Source organism: Perognathus longimembris, chromosome 7 (genome assembly GCF_023159225.1).
Source record: "Perognathus longimembris pacificus isolate PPM17 chromosome 7, ASM2315922v1, whole genome shotgun sequence".
NCBI classification, from domain to species: Eukaryota; Metazoa; Chordata; class Mammalia; order Rodentia; family Heteromyidae; genus Perognathus; species Perognathus longimembris.
The window spans coordinates 71,944,900-71,966,999 of NC_063167.1; the positions used below are offsets into that span (position 1 = coordinate 71,944,900).

At 43.2% G+C, this 22,100-nt stretch overlaps 1 protein-coding gene across 2 annotated transcripts in view; it reads right to left on the reverse strand.

The window, feature by feature from the left end:
• Positions 1 to 22,100, reverse strand: part of Wars2 (tryptophanyl tRNA synthetase 2, mitochondrial) — a 66,934-nt gene that overhangs the window by 20,724 nt on the left and 24,110 nt on the right. For both annotated transcript variants that reach the window (XM_048351869.1, XM_048351868.1), the window contains exons 2-3: positions 14,365 to 14,622; positions 2,061 to 2,141 (exon numbers count right to left, since the gene is read on the reverse strand). In XM_048351869.1, the coding sequence (XP_048207826.1) occupies positions 2,061 to 2,141; positions 14,365 to 14,622 (339 nt within the window). The remainder of the gene's footprint in view (positions 1 to 2,060; positions 2,142 to 14,364; positions 14,623 to 22,100) is intronic.

Below are 22,100 nucleotides of genomic sequence, written 5' to 3' on the forward strand. Positions count from 1 at the left end.
TCTTCATTCTCTACGCTTAGGCAGAAATAAGGTAAATCAGTTTGTCTGTTTGTGCTGGTACTGAGACTTGAACTCAGGGCCTGGGATTTCTCCCTTAGCTTTTTGTCACTCAAATACCACTTAAGTGGTATTCTACCACTTAAGCCACAGCTCTATTTCCAGCTTTGTTCTGGTTAATGGGAAATAAAAGTCTTATAGACTTTCCTGCTGAGCTGGCTTTGAATCATGATCCTTAGATCTCAGCCTCCTGAGTAGCTAGGATTACAGATGAGCCACCAGCACCCAGCTCCCTTTATCTTATTTATTTCATTTACATTTGGTGTGGGAGACTGAGCCTAGAGCCTCCCTCATAACTCATAGTAAGCATGTACTATACAACCCAGCCACACCCTTGGCCACTATTTCTTCTTTATTTCATTAAAGACAAAGACATATACTAGGCTCCAATATCAAATACATTTCAGGTTTTACAAATAAGGTCTGAAATGACAGTGAACTTAAATCTCTAGAATTAGTTAGCATACCATTTTGCTGTGTCCATGATAAGAGCTCTTATCACTGGGAAAAACCATCAACTTTTAATTTGGGAACCAGAAAATAGGCTAAGAACTCAATTTTGCAGGGTGTCGGTGATTGGTGTGTGTAATTTTAGCTACCCAGTAAGCTGACACCTGAGGATTGAGGTTTGAAGCCAGCCTGGACAGAACAGGTTATAACCTGGACAGTTGATCTCCAATTAACCACCAAAAAGCTGGAAATGAAGGTATGGCTCAAGCAGCAGAGCACCAACCTTGAGTGGAAAAATGAATGAGAAGGCAAGCTCCCATTATCAGTACCAAAAAACAAATAAGGAATGCAATCATGTCATTTGTAGGAAAATGGATAGAAATGAGATCCTCATGTTAAGTGAAAGAAGCCAAGTTCAAGAGGACGAAGATCACATAATTTCTCTTATAGGTAGAATCTAGACCTAGAACCTACCTATATGTATATGATACATGCACACATGTACATACAACATGTTTGTAACTGTGAGACTGGGAAGAAAAAGGGGAAGTGGCGAGAGGAAAGAGAATGATGTGGGGGAAGGAGAGATAGCTGAAATTCATCGAGTCGGTGTATGCAGTTGGTTTAATGAAACCCCCAGAAACCTGTAGAAAAACAGTGGGGTTTCTGAGACAGGGAAAGAGAAAGCAACAGAGGGGGTTAATCTGCTCAAAGTACAATGTATTCACGTGTGAAATACCATGGTGAACCCTCTTCGTATAATTAATATACAGTCATGAAAACATCCGCTACTTTCTACAAGGCATGTGAAGGCTTTGAAGACCAATAGGAGTGGAAATCAATAGCCCTGAAAACAGCCTCAAAAGAGGCTTGAAACTGAAATTGGTGTTGACATTGGTGGGGGCTGCCTACCCTCGAGTTATCCAATTGCAGGAAGAAATGGAAGTAAAGTACTGCAAATTATCCAATTTCTCTTTCTCAGTTCAACTTCTTACAAGAAGTACAGCCATACTTTTTTTTTTTTTTTTTACCTGTGGGTTTGAACCATTGCCTGAGCTCAACTTGTTTAAATGTTAAGTTTACGTGTTGTCTCTTCTGCCAGTTAGTTGGAATAGGAGACTTCAAGACCAGTCATCCACAAATGGGGCTTCTTTGTGTCAATTATAACATGGTGAGTTCGAAATCACAGAAGAAAAGGAGCAAGACTTGTAAGTCAGGTGGCATCTTTTTTTTTTTGGCCAGTCCTGGGCCTTGGACTCAGGGCCTGAGCACTGTCCCTGGCTTCTTCCCGCTCAAGGCTAGCACTCTGCCGCTTGAGCCACAGCGCCGCTTCTGGCCGTTTTCTGTATATGTGGTGCTGGGGAATCGAACCTAGGGCCTCGTGTATCCGAGGCAGGCACTCTTGCCACTAGGCTATATCCCCAGCCCTCAGGTGGCATCTTGATGAGCCCATTCCCTTTCCATTTAATGCCCAGAGCAGAGAGATAAAAGATGCTGGCGGTGGGTACCAGACAGGGAGGATTCTGGTTATTAGGCAGATGGTAGGCCTTTACCTTCCACTGATGTAAGTGCTGTAATCGAGGCAGTCTCACCATGCAGGTAAGGATCCAACTTAGTTGTGTGTGCTCAGACACCTGAGGAAATACAAGAACATTAGCAAAGATGGCTCACATTGTCTTACAAATAAGTGAAGTTAAACAGACAGCAAGTGTTATCTTAAAGGATTGAAAATGCCTCAAGATTTAAAAAAAAAAGGGTGCAGGGGGCTTAGTTGTGATTCAGGATGCACAGGGCCTTAGGTGAAGAAGAAATCATAAAAGCCAACTGATATAAATATATATATAGTTGATAGTTTTGTGCTGTTATGGGGCTTGAACTCAGGACTTTGCATTCTAAGTTCTCTTGCTCAAGGCTGTGCATTCTACTGCTTGAGCCACGCTGAATGTCCAGTATTTTGCTGGTTAACTAGAGTCTCATGAACTTTCTGCCCAGGTCAGTTTCAAATTGTGATCTCCCAGGTCTCGGCCTCCTAAAGTAGTTAGTAACTATTTAGACATGAGCCACTGGCACCGGTGAATGTAATGTTCTCAGTCCTCTACATTAACATCCTTAGCTAGGCGTGACCAGTGTCTTCAACATCTCTACTGATAAGGTGTTTTCATGTTCTGGGCTCCCATTCCATTCCCTTCACCTCCTCCCTGCCTGTTTCCTCACTCAGGTACTGGGGTTTAAACTCAGGGCCTGAGTACTGTCCCTTGGTTTTGTGCTCAAGGCTGGTGTTATACCACTTGAGTCACTTCCAGTTTCAGTTCTTTGCTGGTTAATTGGAGATAAGAGTCTCACAAATTTTTCTGCCTGGCCTGACTTTCAACACTGATCCTCAGATCTCAGCTTCCTGAGAAGCTAGAATTATAGGCATGAACTACAAAAGCCCAACTCTTTCTCTCTTTCTCTTTCTCCCTCCCCTCCCCAATGCACACACATAGGTCCCAAGTCCTTTCTGAGTCACTTAAATAGCTATAATTCCTTATGTGTGAGTAGGATAAAAAGGCACTAAACATCACATTAAAGCTTAAATTCTCTGCATTAAGAATGATCTAGAAGGGCTGGGAATATGGCTTAGTGGTAGAGTGCTTGCCTCACAAACATGGGGCCCTGGATTGGTTGGAGTCCTCAGCACCACATATATAGAAAAAGCCAGAAGTGGTGCTGTGGCTCAAGTGGTAGAGTGCTAGCCTTGAGCAAAAAGAAGTCAGGGACAGTGCTCAGGCCTTGAGTCCAAGCCCCAGGACTGGCAAAAAAAAAAAAAAGAAAATAAGAATGACCTAGAAATTAGGAATCACTTTATCTTCCCACCATCCAAAGGGTGGTTATTTTATAGTTGCTAGTTCCTTCTCCTCTTCCATCTCCTTTTCTTTTCTTTTTTTTTTTTTTTTTGCCAGTCCTGAGGCTTGACTCAGGGCCTGAGCACTGTCCCTGGTCTTCCTTTTGCTCAAGGCTAGCACTCTGCCACTTGAGCCACAGCGTCACTTCTGTCTGGCTTTTTCTGTGTATGTGGTACTGAGGAATCAAACCCAGGGCTTCATGTATGCGAGGCAGACACTACCACTAAGCCACATTCCCAACCCCTCCATCTCCTTTCTTTTACCCCTTGCCCTCTTCCTTTCCCCTCATTCCCTTCTCCTTTCTTTCCCTTCCCTTCTTCCCTTTCCTCTTCTTCTTCTTCCCCCCTTGTATCCCCCTTCTTCTCTCTTTCTCCTTCCTCTCTCTCCTATCCTTTGAAGAAGAGGTCTAGTCAACAAGAAAATATAAGCTTCCCTCAATTTATTTTTGTTTGAATCAAAGCTAATCAAGTAACCAAACTTGGTAAAAATGGGACTAATCTTGGTTCTAGGCCACATTCTAACTGATGACCTAAATTTAAGTCCACTGGGGAGTCCCAGTCCTTCATCAACTGTAGCTTCTTTGTGTCCATATGATTCCCTTAAAAAGCAGACACTGTTGCCAACTCTACAAAGTGGCCCCAAATGTGTTCTTTGTGGGTTTGCAAAAGGAACATAAAGGAAAGGCGCTGAACCAGCCGGGGCTATTTTACTAGCAGAGAATTGCCATCTGGTGTGAGGCTCTCTCTCTCTCTCTCTCTCTCTCTCTCTCTCTCTCTCTCTCTCTCTCTCTCTCTCTCTCTCTCTCTCTCTCTCTCCCTCCCTCCCTCTCTCCGTCCCTCCCTCCCTCCCCCTTTTCCTCCTTCAAGTTATAGAGAGGGAAGAGTTGTTTTTCATGCATTTGACCAGGAATCACTTTTAATGCCTTGCCAGTCACTGGGCCAAATCGCCCATCCTTTGTTCAAGATGCATTCGGGTTTCATTGAAGACAATGGCTTTGACAGCACTGTCCAAGAAAATTGACTATTTCTGCTATCCATAAACAGTTATCAGACACAAACAGTCACCCGGGATGTGAGCAAGAGGATTAGAGTTGCTTTCAATTATCAGGCAAAACCCATTCCCAGTAGAATGAATGCAGAGCTGAGCTTGGGCATGAAGAAGTGTGAAAGAATGCTCCTTCTTCCTTCCTGAGTTGGAGAAATGGAATGAAAACACAGTAAAGACCACGGACATGTGGAAAGAGACCAGACAGCTCCCTCTCAAAACTCTGCTTCAAATGCTTGGCTTTGGTGCTACGCAAACGCTAGCCCATGTCACCACAACGCAAGCATTTTCCTTGGAGTAGATTTTTGTTTAGACATGTGGAATAAAACCTCATATTCTGTACAGATATTCCTGGTGTTTCCAAATTAGAATGCATCGGATTAATTCAAATTATCATCATATAGAGAAAGCAGGTAGTGGGCCAGAGGCAAGTGATCTTTTTTTCCCACAATGCATCTTTAATAATTACATAAGAAAAGTATTATTTCAGGATTTGGCTTCTCTTCATATTCATGAAGAGAACGCTTTTTCTTCTATTGGAAGAAAAATGTGTTAGGCATTTTCACATACATCATCCTAGCTACTCAGGAGCCTGAGATATGAGGATCAAGATTTGAAGCCAGCCTGGGCAGTAAAGTCCACAAGACTCTTATCTCCAATTAACAAGCAAAGCGCCAGAGTAGAGGTGTGGCTCAAGTGGTAGAGCACCAGCCTTGAATGAAAAAGCTAAGGGACAGCACCCAGGCCCTGAATTTAAGCCCAAATACTGCCACAAAACAAATGTTAGATATCTAAAAATAATATTTTCCTATGTGGTGAAGCCAGACAAAACAAGCACTGAAAAAGGAAGGGAGGTGACAACCATCCACAAACAGCTCAGCAGTAGTAAGCAGAAAGGAGCAGAAGGTCTCTGACTAAATCGTGGTAATGAGTGAAGATGTGTGATTTTGTTGTTTGTTTGGGATTTAAACTCAGGGCCTGGGCACTGTCCTTGAGCTTTTGTGCTCAAGACTAACACTCTACCACTTGAGCCACAGCTCCATGTCTGGTGTATGTGTGTTCCTCAGTTACCAAAGTTTTCTCTGTCTTGTTCACTCCAGTAGAGGACAACCTGGCACACTGTATGTGCTCAGAAAGTGTTTGCTAAGGTCAGAACTCTGGAAAGGCTGCAGAAAGGGACAGGTAGAACTGGCAGCTGATCCCGACCAAAGCAAGTTCCAGGGATTGGAATAGAAACTAAATTTACAAAGAGATGAAGAGCAGGACCTAGATGCAAGATACGAGGGCAGACATACAAGAGGCTGAGCAGTGTCATATCTTGGGATGGCGGCTGCTAGGATCTGAATGCTAGTTCTGCCACTTACTAGCGAGTGACCCAGAGCAAGCAACTTAACCTTGCTGTGTCTCAGTTTTTCAAGCTCTACAATGAGATTAACCACAGTGCTGAGCATAGTACCTAACACACAGTAAACCATCAGTACTTACTGACACTTTCAAGAAATACTTTTAACTTTTATTTTGAGGTAATTGTAGATTCATCTATAATTGTAAGAAATAACACTGGCATTTTGTATATCCTTCAGTCAGTTTCCCCCTTAGCAACGTTGTACATAACCACATACTTCAGTTTAATGTTACAACCAGGATATTATTCTGCATATTCTGTTTAGATTTCTCCAGTTTTGCATGCACTCATTATGCAGAAATGTTTGGCTTTATGCAGCTTAATCACATGTGTCAGACATTTGTTTTTTAAGAATAGAGATGGGGGTAACAGGGAGGGGCTAGAGAGTAAAGAAAATCAAGGTAGTTTAGACACTAGCAGTAGAAGAATCACTGAACACTGAGCAGAATGGAAAAGCCAATGTTCAATAGTCCTGAAGGAAGAGCTGGAATGCCCCCAACAAAGGTGAAAGAACAGGTGACTGAGCCAGACACTGGGGGCTCACACCTGTAATCTTAGCTACTCAGGGGTCTGAGATGTGGCGGATCAAGGTTCAATGCCAACCTGGGAAGAGAAGTCTTCAAGACTGTAATTCCAATTGATCAGCAAAATGCTGGATAGGAGGAATGGCTTAAGTGGTTGAGCACCAGCTGTGAGCAAAAAAGCTAAGAATACAAGGTCCTGAGTTCAAGCCCTGATACTGGTGCATGCACACACACACACACACACACACACACACACACACACACACACAAACTTTCTCTCTCATATACACACACAAACACACAAACACACACACACACGGGGTAAGAAATATACTACACTGGGCTTCTGGTTTTGACAGAGTCCGCAAAGCTGGTGTTGTGTGGGTGTCTTTGTGAGCGACAGGGAAGTGACATACAGTCTGTACTAGCGGGGAGCCCCGATATTTACCACGCTGTACTGAAGCCTTGCCAGGCCATACCATCCCAGACAGTAATCTGCTCAACCCAGCTCCTGACTCTGCTATTTTCCCATATGCTTTGCCACCTTCTAATATACTTTATGTTTTTGCTTTCTATGAGTATACGTATATACAAAATATGAGTTAGGTTGATTCCTTGGCATTGGGAACACGAATGTTTATTATGTCATTACCTGTAATTTTTTCCAAAAAATATTTTAATTCAGAAAGAGTACAGGAAAGCATGATTCTGCGATGCACAGCTGCTGGCCATGCGGCCCTCAGTCACCTGCTCAACAGGTAGCTGGATTAAATCCCTAAGGTACTCTCAATGTCCTCTAGGATCTTCCTATTGCCTGCACCCATGTTATCTTCCCAGGAAGGGGTCCTGTGAGTTTTACTTAAGACACTGGGAAGACTCTTCAGACTTGCAAGTTCCCCTTTATTGCTTCCTCTAGGAAACTAGCAATTTCATGCTGAGTTATTTTTATTAGACTCATATCATCCCCATGACAAATCCTTTAACAAGAACCTTGTTTGGGGATCTGATTTTAATTAAAAGAGATCTGTATCAATGATACACTCTCACTCTCCTCAACTGGCCTGCCTCTAGTCGAGACCTGTATGCCAGCGAATATCTGCCTGGACACAACTGGAGTTCCCTAAAGTTGTGATCCAATACTTCCGAAGTTGAGCAAGGCACGTCCATCATGAGCTTCGGGCTTATAAGTCACTGCCACCGAAATTCTATAGATTACACGGGATGTCAGGGAATGCATTGCTCAACTTCAGAAGTTCCTTCCGAAGTTCAACTTCAAAAGTTCCTTCCGAAGTTCAACTTCAAAAGTTCCTTCCGAAGTTCAACTTCAACTTCTTTGTTCCTTCTGCCATTATACCCACCGGCTTTTGTTAGGCCATACTGGGTAACAAATGGCCCCAAGATTTAAGTGGTTTAAGGAAATTGTTTCTTTTCTATTCACACTCCATAGTAATCTGTTGATTAGCTTAGTTTTTCCTTGTATTTACCTATCTTTTCATTCCAGCATCCAAAGTGAAGTAGTAGCCCCTTTCTGATGTACCCCCTTTTCATGACAGAGGAAAAAGAGTAAGAGTGCCGAGACAAACAGGGGATAGCATTTTAAAAATTAGTCTCATAGATATAAAAAACAACACAGATACAAAAAATGATAAGGAATTGAATTTGGCAGTACATCAGTGGCTCACGCCTGTAATCCTAGCTACTCAGGAAGGTGAGATCTGAGGATTGTGGTTTGAAGCCAGCTCAGGCAGGAAAATCTGTGAGATTCTTATCTCCAATTAACTACCCAAAAGCCAGAAGTGGGAGTGTGTCTCAGGCGGTAGAACACTAGCCTCAAGGAAGAAAAAAAAAAGCTCAGAGACAGTGCCCAGGCCTTGAGTTCAAACCTCAGGACTGGCACACACAAAAAAAGAAGCAAGCAAGCAAACAAACATCGAATCACTGGAGTAGACAACAATAGAGAAAGAAAGAACACGGGAGCTACAAAGCATTCATTAGACAAATAATGAAATGTCCGTATCTACCAATCCTAATCTTGAATGTAAATGACTAATTCTCCAATCAAAAGACAGAATGGCTGAATGGATTTAAAAATAAAAAGCAAAGTCCAACTGTATACGGCCAACAGGAGACCCACAATGGCTTTAAGGACACATCCAGCCTGAAAGCAAAAGCCCAGAAGCGATTCCACGCAAATAGTAGCTCAGAAGAGCAGGTAGGGGCATACTTCTGAGAAAAGAACTTTCAGTGCCATCATGGTCCCTGCTTCCCATGGGCTGAGGGAGTCCATGGGTAAAGTCCACGTCAGTGGGAGGGGAGTTGCTCCTCTCCCAGGATGCCTTGCCGGTCCCTCGGCACAGGGGACACATCCACCCAGTGGTCAGCAACCCTACCCTGAGGACTATGTCTCAAAATGGTACTTCCATTTCATAAAAGCAGTGAAATTACAAACAGAAGGAGAATGAAGAAGAGGAAAAGGATAAAGATTTAAGAAGAAAGAAAAGGGAAGAATTCTTTTTAAATGGGAGACAAAATCTGGGTATTGATGGCTTACACTTGGAATCCTATCTACTCAGAAGAATGAGATCTGAGGATCAGAGTTAGAAGTCAGAAAAGCCCATGAGACTCTTACATCTAATTAACCAGCAGAAAGACGGAAGTATAGGTATGGTTAAAGTGATAGAGCACCAACCCTGAACAAAAAAAGCCAAGAGAGAGTCCAAGGCTCTGAGCTCAAGCCCCAGTACCAAAACACAAAAAATAAATATGCAAAAGAAACAATACAGATTGTTTATGGCCACATCATATGAAATGAAGATTTAAACACATATGTAGGAATGATAAATATCAAATAGGTAGGGTGGTTACACCTCTGGGGAGCAGAGAACAGAATGAGAATTGAGTGAGCAATAAGAGAGTTTCTATTATATTTGTAATGTTTTATTTCCATTTTAAAAAAAAAAAACATAAGCAAGTATTGCCCAAAGGTTAGCATTTCAAAAGGCAGTCATCCATCTTCATACTTTCTGAGTGGTTGCAATATTTGTTTAAAAAGCCTCATCCTACCTTTGCAAAAGAAAAAAAAAACCTTAAACAAGAAACTCTTCTGAAAATATTTTATTATTGAGGATAAAAAGAAGCATTGTCATAAACCTACTGTTCTTCTTCTAATCCTACTTTATCCTTATATAAATCCTTTATAATGTCAAGGAACATGGGGATGTGGGGGGGAAGGAATATATATATATATATATATATATATATATATATATATATATATATAATGGGGTACAGTGAACACACTATTTGCCAAGTGTGGCATATCATTTTATTTAAATAAAATGGAAATTTGTTCCTATTCATACGACCAGATGCCGGTGCCTCATGTCTGTAATCCTAGCTACTCAGGAAGGCTGAGATCTGAGGACTGAGGTTTGAAGCCATCCCAGGGCTGATAAATCCATGAGACTTCCCCCTGCCCCCCACCAGTCCTGGGCCTTGAACTAAGGGCCTGAGCACTGTCCCTGGCTTCTTTTTTGCTCAAGGCTAGCACTCTACCACTTGAGCCACAGTGCCACTTCTGGCCATTTTCTATATATGTGGTGCTGAGGAATCGAACCCAGGGCTTCATGTAAAGGAGGCAAGCACTCTACCACTCGGCCATATTCCCAGCCCCTCATGAGACTCTTATCTCCAATCAACCAGCAAAAGCCAGAAGTGGAGCTGTGGCTCAAGTAGTAAAGCACCAGCCTTGAGCAAAAAAGCTAAGGGAGAATATCCTGTTCCTAAGTTCAAGCCCCATCATTGGTGCACGTGTGCATGTATGTACACACACACACACACACACACACACACACACACACACACACACACACACAAATCCATACTCAAGGATGTTTCCAAAAGTACCAGAATAAAAGGAAGGCAACAGAGACTGTTGGATTTTAAGCCTTGTTTTCGCACCTTTAGGGAACTTTTGTTTGTGCACTGTGAACTAATTAAGTAAGATTCCTATGGCCAGTTCCTTTGGCCTTTATTCAGAAACACATTCCCCTGGGGTCGTCTTTTATTTATTATCATTGATTTCAGTTTCCTGGGAAACAAAACAAAACTCTGATCAGAGAGCAAGTCCTCCTCCCAAAGCTGCAGATTCCACTCTGCCCCCTGGACTCCCCTGGACTGCTCTGGACCTCTGCAACTGCACGTCTGATGCTTTCCACAGTCCCAGCTTTCCTGGCCTCGGTAAAGAGCCAGTGCTGAAGGCTGAGTACCCGCTCTACCTCCCATCTGCAGGGCAACAAGGCTGCAGGAAGGCAACAAGGGAGGATGCCAGACCCGGGCCTCAGCCGGCTCTCGGTCTCAAACCGCACTTGGGCTGGCTGGAAATAAAAGACCATTGACTTTGGCATTCAGATGAAAACCTACGCCAAACACACACGCAGGAGTGCTCTCTTTCACACACACACACACACACGTATGCATGCATACACATGTACACACACACACACACACACACACACACACACCTTTCAGAAGCAAGGATCTGGAAAATTCCCCACATATGGCAAACATATTTTTGAGGAAGCACCATGTCTACAGGCCAGTGGGAGAGAAAGAAAAAGAAAATAATAAGGGGGAAAAAACACTTCAATTGCTCCAAACTGCTGAGAAAGAATGTAAAAGATTGGAAATGAAAATTATTGGTAAAATCAGTGTCAGGAGAGAGCTAAATTCTTTCCCTACTTCAACTCATTACTAGGAGTTTTTTTTTCTGATGTACAATGATAACACATAGGAAAACTATCTTTATACTTTAACAGAAGGACATATTTATAAAAAGAATAGTTTTCTCTAGCTCACAATTTCAAAAATTCTTAATTTTACATTTTATGTTGTTTGTTTTGCTTGTTTTTGTGCTGGTACCAGGGTTTGAACTCAGGTCCTCACGCTCTCACTTGGCTTTCTTGCTCAAAGCTGGATACCATTTGGGCTTTATCTCCACTTGTGGGTTTTGGTGGCTAATTGGATATAATAGTCTTTCTGACTCCCTCCCGCTCCCCCACTTGGTTTCAATCCAAGATCCTCAGATCTCAGCTTCCTAAGTAGTTAGGATTTTAATAGTCCTGAGCCTGGCTAAATTATCTGTTTTGTAAGTTAATGATTGATTTATCAAACTTTGTCAAAATAAAACTAGAAGATGTTCTTCAGCGAAGAGTAATTGGTAAGAGTAAATCAAATCAGGGGCTCATTTAAAAAAAAAAACGATAAGAAGTCTCAATACCTTCATAATAGAGTGAAAGAAATGCTGGCCTCAAGCCCTCTGGGCTTTCTAAGGCCTAAGCTAATTTGAGGTTGAACTTTTTACTTGAGGGAGGTGCTGATATAGATGTCATAGAAATAAGATCGTGATGCGGAAAGGCGCCTGAGCCACCACCCTGTGAGATGAAGCATGGAGTGAATAGTAATACAATTGTCCAGGCTAGAGAGAAGGAGGGCACTGAGAATGCCCTAGTTCCCACGGCCCTGGGCCAGCAGCTCCTGAGGCAAGGGCATGAGAAGGGCGAGCAGGTAGGGGTGGAATGAAGTCTCTTACCCCAAAGGCACTAAAAGTGGTGCTGAGGGAAAGGGGGGACAAGGATGAACAGATGGATAGGTGGCCTGCCACCTATTGCTGTATGGTCTCAAGGGGCTAGGATTAGATCCCACACTGTAGCCTCTTTGACTATTAAACAGGCAGTTTAACAAGCAGAACATTAAAACACAGAAAGTTAAAACACATCTTAGCTAGATAAAGATGTGGTTATTAGCTACAGTCACCACACTGTACAGTAAGTATGCCTTGATCCTCCAGATCTCAGTTTCCTGAGTAGCTAAGATTATCAGTAGGGGCCATTAGTACCCAGATTGAAGGTGTGTGTGTGTGTGTGTGTGTGTGTGTGTGTGTGTGTGTGTGTGTGTGTGTGTGTGCTATGTTCTTTATCAGTAGGGGCCATTAGTACCCAGATTGAAGTGTGTGTGTGTGTGTGTGTGTGTGTGTGTGTGTGTGTGTGTGTGTGTGTGTGTGTGTGCTATGTTCTTTTTTTCTTTGTGGCATTGAGGATTTCACTTATGACCTTACACATACTCTACCACTGAACTACATCTCCAGCTCAACTGTATATTTTTGTTTGTTTATTTGAGTGATTTTTGTGCCAGCACTGGGTCCTAAACTCAAGGTCTGGGCACCATCCCTTAGCTTTCCCACTCAATCTGTCACTCTACCACTTGAACCAAAGTTCTACTTCCTGCTCTTTGCTGTTTAATTGGAGATAAAAGTCTTGGGGACTTTTCTTGCCCAAATTGGCTTTGATCTCAGCCTCCAAGGTAGCTATAATTACAAGTGTGAGCCACTGGTGCCAGACTACTATATCTTTTTTGGTTCTGTGTGAGTCATTATGTTAAGTTCCATAGGTATCAAAACATATAGTAATATCATAAGAAAAGCTTATGACCAAGGAAATGTCATTCATTGGCTACATTCTGCTGTAGGTTAGAGCAGATATACAACAATGGCATGACCATGTCAGAATTTTTTTCTTCTTTGCCCTGTCTCTGGGCCAGGCTATCTGCTTATCCAGGAGTAGACCAATGTATTCACAGTGAAGCTAAGACTCAAATATCTTGGCTCTGTTCTGAAGCCTTTCTTGGCTTGGAAATAAGACACTGGGGTTTGTCTTCCAATTTCCCATCTTGTTTTATCAACTCTTCTCAAAAGCTATTATACAAAGAATGAACAATGGGAATTATTCAGCAGGTCTTCCAAATGCAGGAGCCAAGAAAGCAACAATGGAATTACATAAAACCACTGGTAAGAAATGTTATCCCTGCTCCTTGGGAGATGACTCAACAGCACGAAGTCATCTGTTTGCATGTAACCCAGCAGAGAAAAACATTTCCCAGGCCAGAATTATTGATGAGCTATGACTTTTTGGTAAATGTAGGACTACAAATCTACCTCATGGGAGAGAAGTTGAAAAATATGATTGAAATATAAGGATATTTAAGGATAAGTATATGGGCAGAACAGTTGAGTACCAGTGGCTCACACCTGTAATCCTAGCTACTCAGGAGGCTGAAATCTAAGGATCACAGTTTGAAGCCAGCCCAGGCAGGAGAGTCTATGAGACTCTTATCTCCAATTAACCATCAAAAAGCTGGAAGCAGAGCTGTGGCTCAAGTGGTAGAGCACTAGCCTTGAGCAAAAACACCTCAGGGACAGTGCCCAAACCCCCAGTTCAAGCCTCAGGACTGACTCTCTCTCTCTCATTCTCCCCTCCTCCCCCCAAAAATATAGGCAAAACATTAAACATGACCAGTTGTATTTGACAGTCTTGAAAAATAAAAAATAACACCAATGGAGCTATGGGAACAATTCAAATCTTTCCCAAATACTCTGAAAAAAAAAGTTTTCTTGGTTGTAATCTGGATTTTCTTTAAAGGGAAATACCTAGTACATCAGCATAGCATCCTATGATCCCATAGATGTGAGTTTTTAAGTGTTATACAGGAAGTGGTGCTGTGGCTTAAGTAGTAGAGCACTAGCCTTGAGCAAAAGATACTCAGGGACAAGTCCTAAGCCCTGAGTTCAAGCCCCAAGTCCCAGGACTGGCATAAGGCAAGCAAACAAAAAATATCAGACAAATAGTTGTACATAGAAGTTTCGATTCAGCATGTCAGGTTATTAGTACAACCCATTCAAATCAGTGTCACCCCTTCCATCCCTCTCCCCGCTCCTCCCAACCCCACCCATCCCCTCAAGTTACCTGGTTCCATTTTCACACATCTATTGAATAGGATGATCCCATTCACCCACCCTCCCTCCATTCCTCTGGCCCCTTCCCCTTGACCTTCCTCCTGCCCATCACATGTTTCAGCTTCTCCGTATTCATTCTGTTCAACTCTGAGCTAGTTGTTCAAAGGTGTTAACAGGAAAAGAAAAGTGGTTGTCATCTGGGAAGCTGACCTGAGACTGCTGGAAGAGAATGCTTTTCTCCGGGTTGATGCCACAGGCGAGAAGAGCCGCAGTCATGTCCAGAACGCTCTGTCGGAGGACGGCGGGGTCTTGGGGGACAGTGATGGAGTGTAGGTCCACGATGCTGTACAGCACTGAGTCATACTGCTCCTGCAGCTTCACCCAGCTTTCGATAGCACCCAGGTAATTTCCCAGGTGAAGGATACCTGTAGGTTGAATGCCAGAAAATACTCGCTTCACGCTGTCCTTCTGGAATGAAGAAAAACAAACAGGTTTGCCTTTTGAGGCAGGAGCTGTGAACCTTGCTCTCACGTGGAGCGCTCTACCATAGCTAGTTCTGTTTCTGTAAACTGCAATCTTACAGACAGCCATCATCACACACATTCATTTTGTGCCAAGCCGATCGCTAGGCTCAGTCCTGATACACATCGGTGGATTTACTCCTCACAAAATCCAGTATGGGAGGCACAGGGTCACTTTTACCTGCAGGTAGGATCATCCCCCAGATCTTAAGAAATTTCCCATGGTCACTCAGCTAGTTAATGGTAGAGCTGGACAGGATTTCAACTTGAGTAGCAGGGTGCTTGCTTGGCAAGCACAAGGCACTGAGTTCAAACCCCAGGACCGCCCCCCCACCAAAAAAAACACACAAAAAACCAACAAACCCCAATAACAAGAGGATCTCACAGAAGTTGAGAATGGAAAAGTAAGCAATCAGAATGGAGGAAAGTAGGGAGAGAACGAGACTGGGAAAAATTAATCAATAGATGCTACATCATAGTCTCATAGTCACATTCTGGTGTGTTTTTGCACAAAGGGTGACAAGAAGAAAATAGATCTCAAAAAGCTATAAAAAGCGATTGTGAATCCCTCACTATGAGTAAATGATCAATGCTTGAAGAAATAGACATGTTCCATCCACTTGCAGTTTTTTGCTGGTTAATTGGAAATAAGTCTCTCAGAATTCTCTGTCCTGGCTGGCTTCTAATCGCTACCCTCAGATCTCAGCTGAGATCTGGATTCTTTTTTAAAATTTATTTATTGTCAAAGTGATGTACAGAGGGGTTACAGTTTCATACGTAAGGCATTGAGTACATTTCTTATCCAACTTGTTACCTCCTCCCTCCTTCCCCTCTCTCCATCCCCCGCCCCATGAGTTATATGGCTGGATTACAGCATATAGTTTTGTAAGTATTGCTGTTGCATTGGTTCACCTTCTGAGGTAGGCATTATTTCCCCACATGGAGATCTGAAGATTGTTTCCTTCCATTGCTCTGAAGAATCTGGAAAGAATATTGTCTATTGTTTCTGTTTTAGGTCCAAGATTGGGATCTGAACTCAGTACCTGATGTTTTGCTCACTAACTAGCACTCTCTATTTAAGCCACATTTCCAACCCCTAAAAGATTGGTTACTTCTCTTCTTTCTTCTTTCCTTTTTTTTTGGTCTGAGACTAGGATTGAAACTTGGAAAGTGTATTGCAATTTGCTTTACAGAGAGAGAGAGAGAGAGAGAGAGAGAGAAAGAGAGACAGAGAGAATGTGTGTGTGTGTGTGTGTGAGTCCTGGGGCTTGAACTCAGGCTCAAGACTAGCACTTTATCAATTGAGCCATAGCTCTACTTCTTGGTCTTTTCATTTTTTCCCATTTGTCTGTTTGTCCTTATCTGTGCTAGTATCGCATTATTTTGTAAATAAATATTGGGACCAGGCCCCCCTACTTTCACTTGGCTTTTTCACTAAAGACTGGCACTCTACTACTTGACCCACACTCTACTTCTGGTTTTCTGCTGGTTCCCTGGGCATAACTGTCTCTTGGGTTTGTCTGCCCAGGCTCCTGAGTAGCTGGGATTATAGGAGTGCACCACAGCACCCAGAAGATCTTTTTCTTTTAAAAGTATTTTACCCACCAAGGAAACCTGTTGTGGACAATATTTTTTAGAGGCTATGTTGCAGGAAGTGTGAGGGAGGAGTGAAATTGATTATAACACAGTATAAACACATGTGAAGATGTACTCATGAAATCTCCCCCCATATAACTGGGATAAACCAATTTGACAAAAAAGAAAAGCATAACAACAATAAAAAAGACTATCTTACTCATCCTGGTCCTTCATACTTCTCAATACATTTTAGAATTTCCTAGTCAAGTCCCAAGGGGAGGGAGGGGGGGACTGATTTTGACTGGGATTGCATTGAGTCTTATCATTGTAAGTAAAATAAATGTCTTTATCACATTGGACTGTCCCATCCAGGAAACCATACAGCATATTAAGGTGTTAGTCCTTCTACCTAACACTGGAGTCTACCAACCTACTTTAAACAAGTGAGTCTCAAGGATATATAAATCTTTTTCTAAATTCTACAAATACTACAAATAACAGCTTATTTCTTTTCCCTCCTCCAAAGATAACAGCTCTAAGGTAGAAGGCCACATCATAGTTCCAAGGGTGCTAACTGAACTGGATCCAAGTCCTCAGGAAGAAATCCAAAAGACTCAGAGCTCTAAGGGTATGAAAAATATCATCCAAATGTCTGAGAACAGCTGGGTGCCAATGACTCACAACTGTAATCCTAGCTACTCAGGAGGCTGAGATTTCAGCCCAGACAGGAAAGTCTGTAAACTGGAACTAAAGCTGTGGATCAAGTGGTAGAGTGCTAGCCTTGAGCCAAAGAAGCTCAGGGTCAGCACCTAGGCCCTAAGTTCAAGTCCCAGGCCCCAAACAAAAAACCAAAAAAGAGTGACAACAAACATAATCTAACCACACAGAAGCACGCGCATGTGCACACACACACACACACACTCATACTAGGCCTTTAATGTTTCAAACCACAGTTTAGAAATAGTATTTTAAAAGGAATTTCCATTTGAAGTTTGGAGAAAAACAGAGTGTGAAAGAAAACCAAAGAGAGAACCAGAGAGAGAGAGAGACAAAGAATGAGTACATACCAGTTTAGTAAGGTTTGCTCCAGAACTGGTTTTCACCAGCCCTGGATCCCTGATATGGGAATAAGCAAAAGAATTTTCAGTACCGTAGGAAATGATTAATGGCTTTTAGGGCTGATTGATGAAGAGAGAAAGCAAAGCAGAAAAACAAACTCTGAACTTAATAAATGGAAAAGAGGGGAAAAAAAAGAATTCATCCAGAAATACTTGACCTAGGAAGATGAGAGGATATTTCTGGTAACGTAAAGGATTATGAAGGCCAGAAAAAATAAGCTGAGCAAAGAAAAAAGAATAGGAATATGTCTACATAAATTCCCCTATGGTCAGACAAAGAAGTTCTTCCCCAAGGAGAATTGGAGAAAACAAATTCTTAAGAAAACTAGGAGAGAAAAACACGAAAGGAGAGACTGTGGGAATAAAAGACCTGTGAGCGACAGGAAAGGGTAGGAAGGAGCTAGACATGATCTAATAAATCTCCATCCCCCAGTTTCTCTGTCCATCAGTGCAGAGGAAAGAATATCATCAAGAAATAAAAGCAACAAGAAATGTTTTGTTCAGTTTGCAAGAAGCTAAGAAAAAAAATACAGCCTCAAAAAATAGGCCCTGGATCCCTGGTCTTAAAAATATACAGAGAGCAAGCAGCTTCGCTGCAGTGAGTTTACGTTCCTGTCCATCCTCAGCACGAGTCGGCGGGTGGCCAGCCGCATGGTGGGGAGACATGCCTGGCACCATGAGAGCATGGGGTTGGAATGTGAAGTTTGGGTGGCGGGAGGGGTTCTGTGTTCAAAAGCACCAGAGATGGAAGAGAATGAAAACGAAAGAAGCCGGAAATCACAGTAGACAGGAGGCAAACCACAAAGCAGTGCCACGGCTCCCCCACAGGTGTGGGCCTGGGGAGGGAAGGCTGGCTTACCATGCCTTGTGGTAGACACCACCAGGTCGTGATACCAGGGGTACATTTCCTTAACAAATGCCCCTGTCCAGACAATGCTCATCTTGGCCCATTTCAGAACTAGCCCTGCTGGTAGGCAGTTTTAGACCTAAGACTTAATAAAGGCCAAGACAGGTTGGGTGGGTGTTCAAATCCATTGACTTAGCAATTTCACAAACAGAGCTGAAACTATACCTGTGTAAGGAATATTACCTAAAAAAACTTTCTTTCTTTCTTTTTTTTTTTTTTTTGTACCAGTACTGGGGCTTGAACTCGGGCTGGGAGCTGTCCCTTAGCTTTTTTGTTCAAAGTTTGCACTCTGTCACTTGAGTCACAGCTCCACCTCCAGCTTTTTGGTGGTTGACTGAAGATAACAGTCTCATGGGCTTTCTTGCCTGAGCTGGCTTTGAACCTAGATCCTCAAATCTCAGCCTCCTGAGTCGCTAGTATTACATGCCTGAGCCACCAGCATCTATCTTAAAACAAACAAAAACTACAGTTAAAGGTAAACAAAAACAAAGCTGACAACCACCTTGCCTCCCCAGTTCCAAAAGTGGTATTTTATCACAAACTGCAATCAGGAAAGTAACCAGTAGCATTACCAGCTAATTAAGATAGACATCTCCATAGGTCCATTTATGTTTTTAATTGTACATAAATGAAGAATACCATTTAAAATCCTCACTGCTTAGCTCTTTACTAGTATTTCTCACATAGGCCAAGCCTCAGGTGCCTGAAATACATCTTCAGCATGTTATTGCTAATACCTCTATTAGCAATTCAGGATTGAAGAGCTGGAACTAGGAGAACACATGTAGGAAAACAGCATTTTACTCCTGGTTGGAGGAGCCAGGTGCTCCTGTTCCACTTCTGTCACAGCCCAGCATTGTTCTGTCTCCAGGAAGTAGGCAGACAGCCACGGTCTGTGGAGAAATGTTCCCAGAGCTCCAAGAAATGTGGACTTGGATAGAAACAGACACTCAGACACTCTGACTTAGTAAGAGAGAAAGTAGGTCTTATATTGCTACCAAAGGAGGAACAATATGAAGATCAGAAAAATTTTTAATTGCTTGCAAAAAGAAAGAAAAAATGAGAGACTAAACCATTATATTGTGAGCTCATTGCAAACATCTATGGAAAGGAGTTCATGTGCATTGCTAGTTCAGGGAGGGGGGAGAAGAGAGAGGGAGAGGAGGAGGAGGGAGGGAAAGGAGGAGGCAGCAACCACCACTGGGTGCTGGTAGCTCATTACTATAATCCTACTCAGGAGGATGGAATCTGGGGATCAAGGTTTGAAACCAGTTCAGGCTGGAAAAACCATGAGGCTCTTATCTCCAAGCAACCAGCAAAAAACTGGAAGTAGAGGTGTGGCTCAAGTGGTAGAGCACCAGCCTTGACTGCAAGAAGCTAAAAGAGAAGTGCCATGACCCTGAGTTCAAGTTCCTTGAAGCATTTCCTAATCTCAAGAGTCCTATGGCGTGTGCTTTGCACCATGTGTGCTGTGTTCTAACCCTTCAGGGCATCAGCCCACGTCAGCAAGCCACCGCCCTTCCTAGCGTGGGAAGCACCTCACAGAAGTGTGCCCTGGCCTTTCGGTGCCTTGTCTAATTGGGTGGTGGAGTCCCTGCATCACGTTCCGGCAGAGCAACCATGATTGGAGGCTGCAGGTCCTGGGCAGGAACCAGCACCATGTCTGGGGAGGGCTGCCCTCGCTTCCCAAGGGTCCACTGCCGCATGCTCCGGAGGGCAGACCTTCTGTTTTCACACGGCCCGCCGGAAGGGCTTTCACCCTGGTCACTTCACCAAGGGCCCCAACCTTTCTTTCCTTAGTACCAGCACTGGGCTTGAACTTGGGACCTCGTGATCTTGATTTGCCTTTTTTAACTCAAGGCCGGTGATCTACCACTTGAACCACACTTCTACTTCAGGATTTTTGTTGGTTGACTGGAAGTAAGAATCTCTTGGACTCACCTGCCTGGGCTTACTCTCTTGTACTACTCCTTCCCTGTGTCCTCCCCACATGCCTCTCTCACCCTAGTATGCAGCAGCCTTTCTGCCTGGAAAACTCCTGGTGTTCTTCAACTCCCAACAATCTCCCTGATTCTACACCCCTCAAACACTAGCCCCTTTTCCACACCCAATGCACACACGTGCACCCCACCTCACCAGCACCCCACATCCAAACGCAGAACAGATCCCGCTTTTATCCGTTTTCCTTTCTTGTACCTATCACACTGGTAACTTGGTAAATATTTTCTTATTTGCTTAGTAAATATTTTCCACCTAGACTCTGAGCCCCTCTAGGGCTTTTTTATCTTTATATCCCCAGTAAACAGTGCAGCGCCAGACCCATGGTGGGCCCCTAATAAACGTTAGCTGAATGCATGACAAATCTTCCCTCCCCCATTGGGCTCCAAGTGAAAAGAGCAAAATAACCACACACAAAATGAACCAGAGGCTCCAGTGAGAGGCAGTTGCTACACCAAATGTTGTTCTGAGAGTTTGTTTAAAAGTTGGTTTTCTGAAACTCTGAAACTAAATCTTTAAATCGGGGTGTACGGATGCTGCTTCAAGCCACGATGCTCCTGGAGAATGGTTCTAACAGTGGGCTTTCGACTGTACCCAGATATTCATAAACCTGGTGAGAAATCAAACTTTAAATCTGAGTTCCACATTGGGACAGGAGAAATCTATGTAGCCTTGGGCCCAATGCTGAAACAGAGGGACTCTCTGAGGAGTTTGCCTTTGCAGAAAGAGTAAAAGGTTCATTCCAATGACTGCTGGAGTAGGGGGTGGTAACATGTTAGTCTCCTCCAGTATCCGCCATCTTGTACCGCTGGATACTCCACTATAGAATGATGCTCTGGCTGAACAAAAAGAAGATGAAGATTAGATCTGAGGTCTTCGGCCTATGTCCTGTACCAGCAGCATCACCATGATGGGTCCACTCCTGGACCTACTAACTCAGGAGGTGTAAAAGTTAAAGATGGGAAAGTTTTGCAATCTGTGTTTCCAGGTGCTTTTAATGCACGCTGAAGAGGGGCTTTAGAAACCCACAATCTGTTCTTAAAATTCACTGCGACTGCATGAAACAATGTGCAGGTGAGAACACTATGCATGAAGAGGCACTCATTTTCAGACCTACAGTTTTCAATCTTGGCTGTGCAGTAACCCCGAGCTTTAAAAAAACAAAAACCCAACCATCTGTAGGTCCCACCACTCAGGGGTTTTGATTTAATCAGTGTTGGATTTGTCACGAGCACTGAGAAATTTCAGAGGACCTCAATGATTCCAATGCAAGGCCCAAATGGAAAGAGCAGAACTCAAAGTGAACTGCTACATCGTTATTCTCCAAAGCTTCCAGCCCACTGGGAAACACAGAAACCCCACCCCCCACCCCAACACACACACACACACACACACACACACACACACACACACACACACTACTAACAAAAAGACCATTGATATAAGTTTGCTTGCTTATCTTTTACATTTCAGTCTCTGAAACAATTATTCAGCTGTATAGTCAGAGGCTGTTCTGGCTCGAAGAAGTTCAGATACCACATTTGGCCAGCCATACACACCTGAGGAGGAGTGTCAAGTGTGGCTGTAGCCTTGGGTGGTGAGCAAAGACACCCTGCTGAGCCAGCCAGGCACTCAAGAGTTAGGCAGACTGACCTAACTCTAACCCATATGGCGGGGGGTGGAGAAGCGTCCAGAAAACACAGCCTGGAATTCGCCAAGAAAATAATCCCACTAAAACAACATAATTGCAGTGGACAGAAGAAACACTTTCTCTGTGATATTCTTCTCTGCCCATCTCCCTCTGCCCTCAGCTCCTGGTTTTAG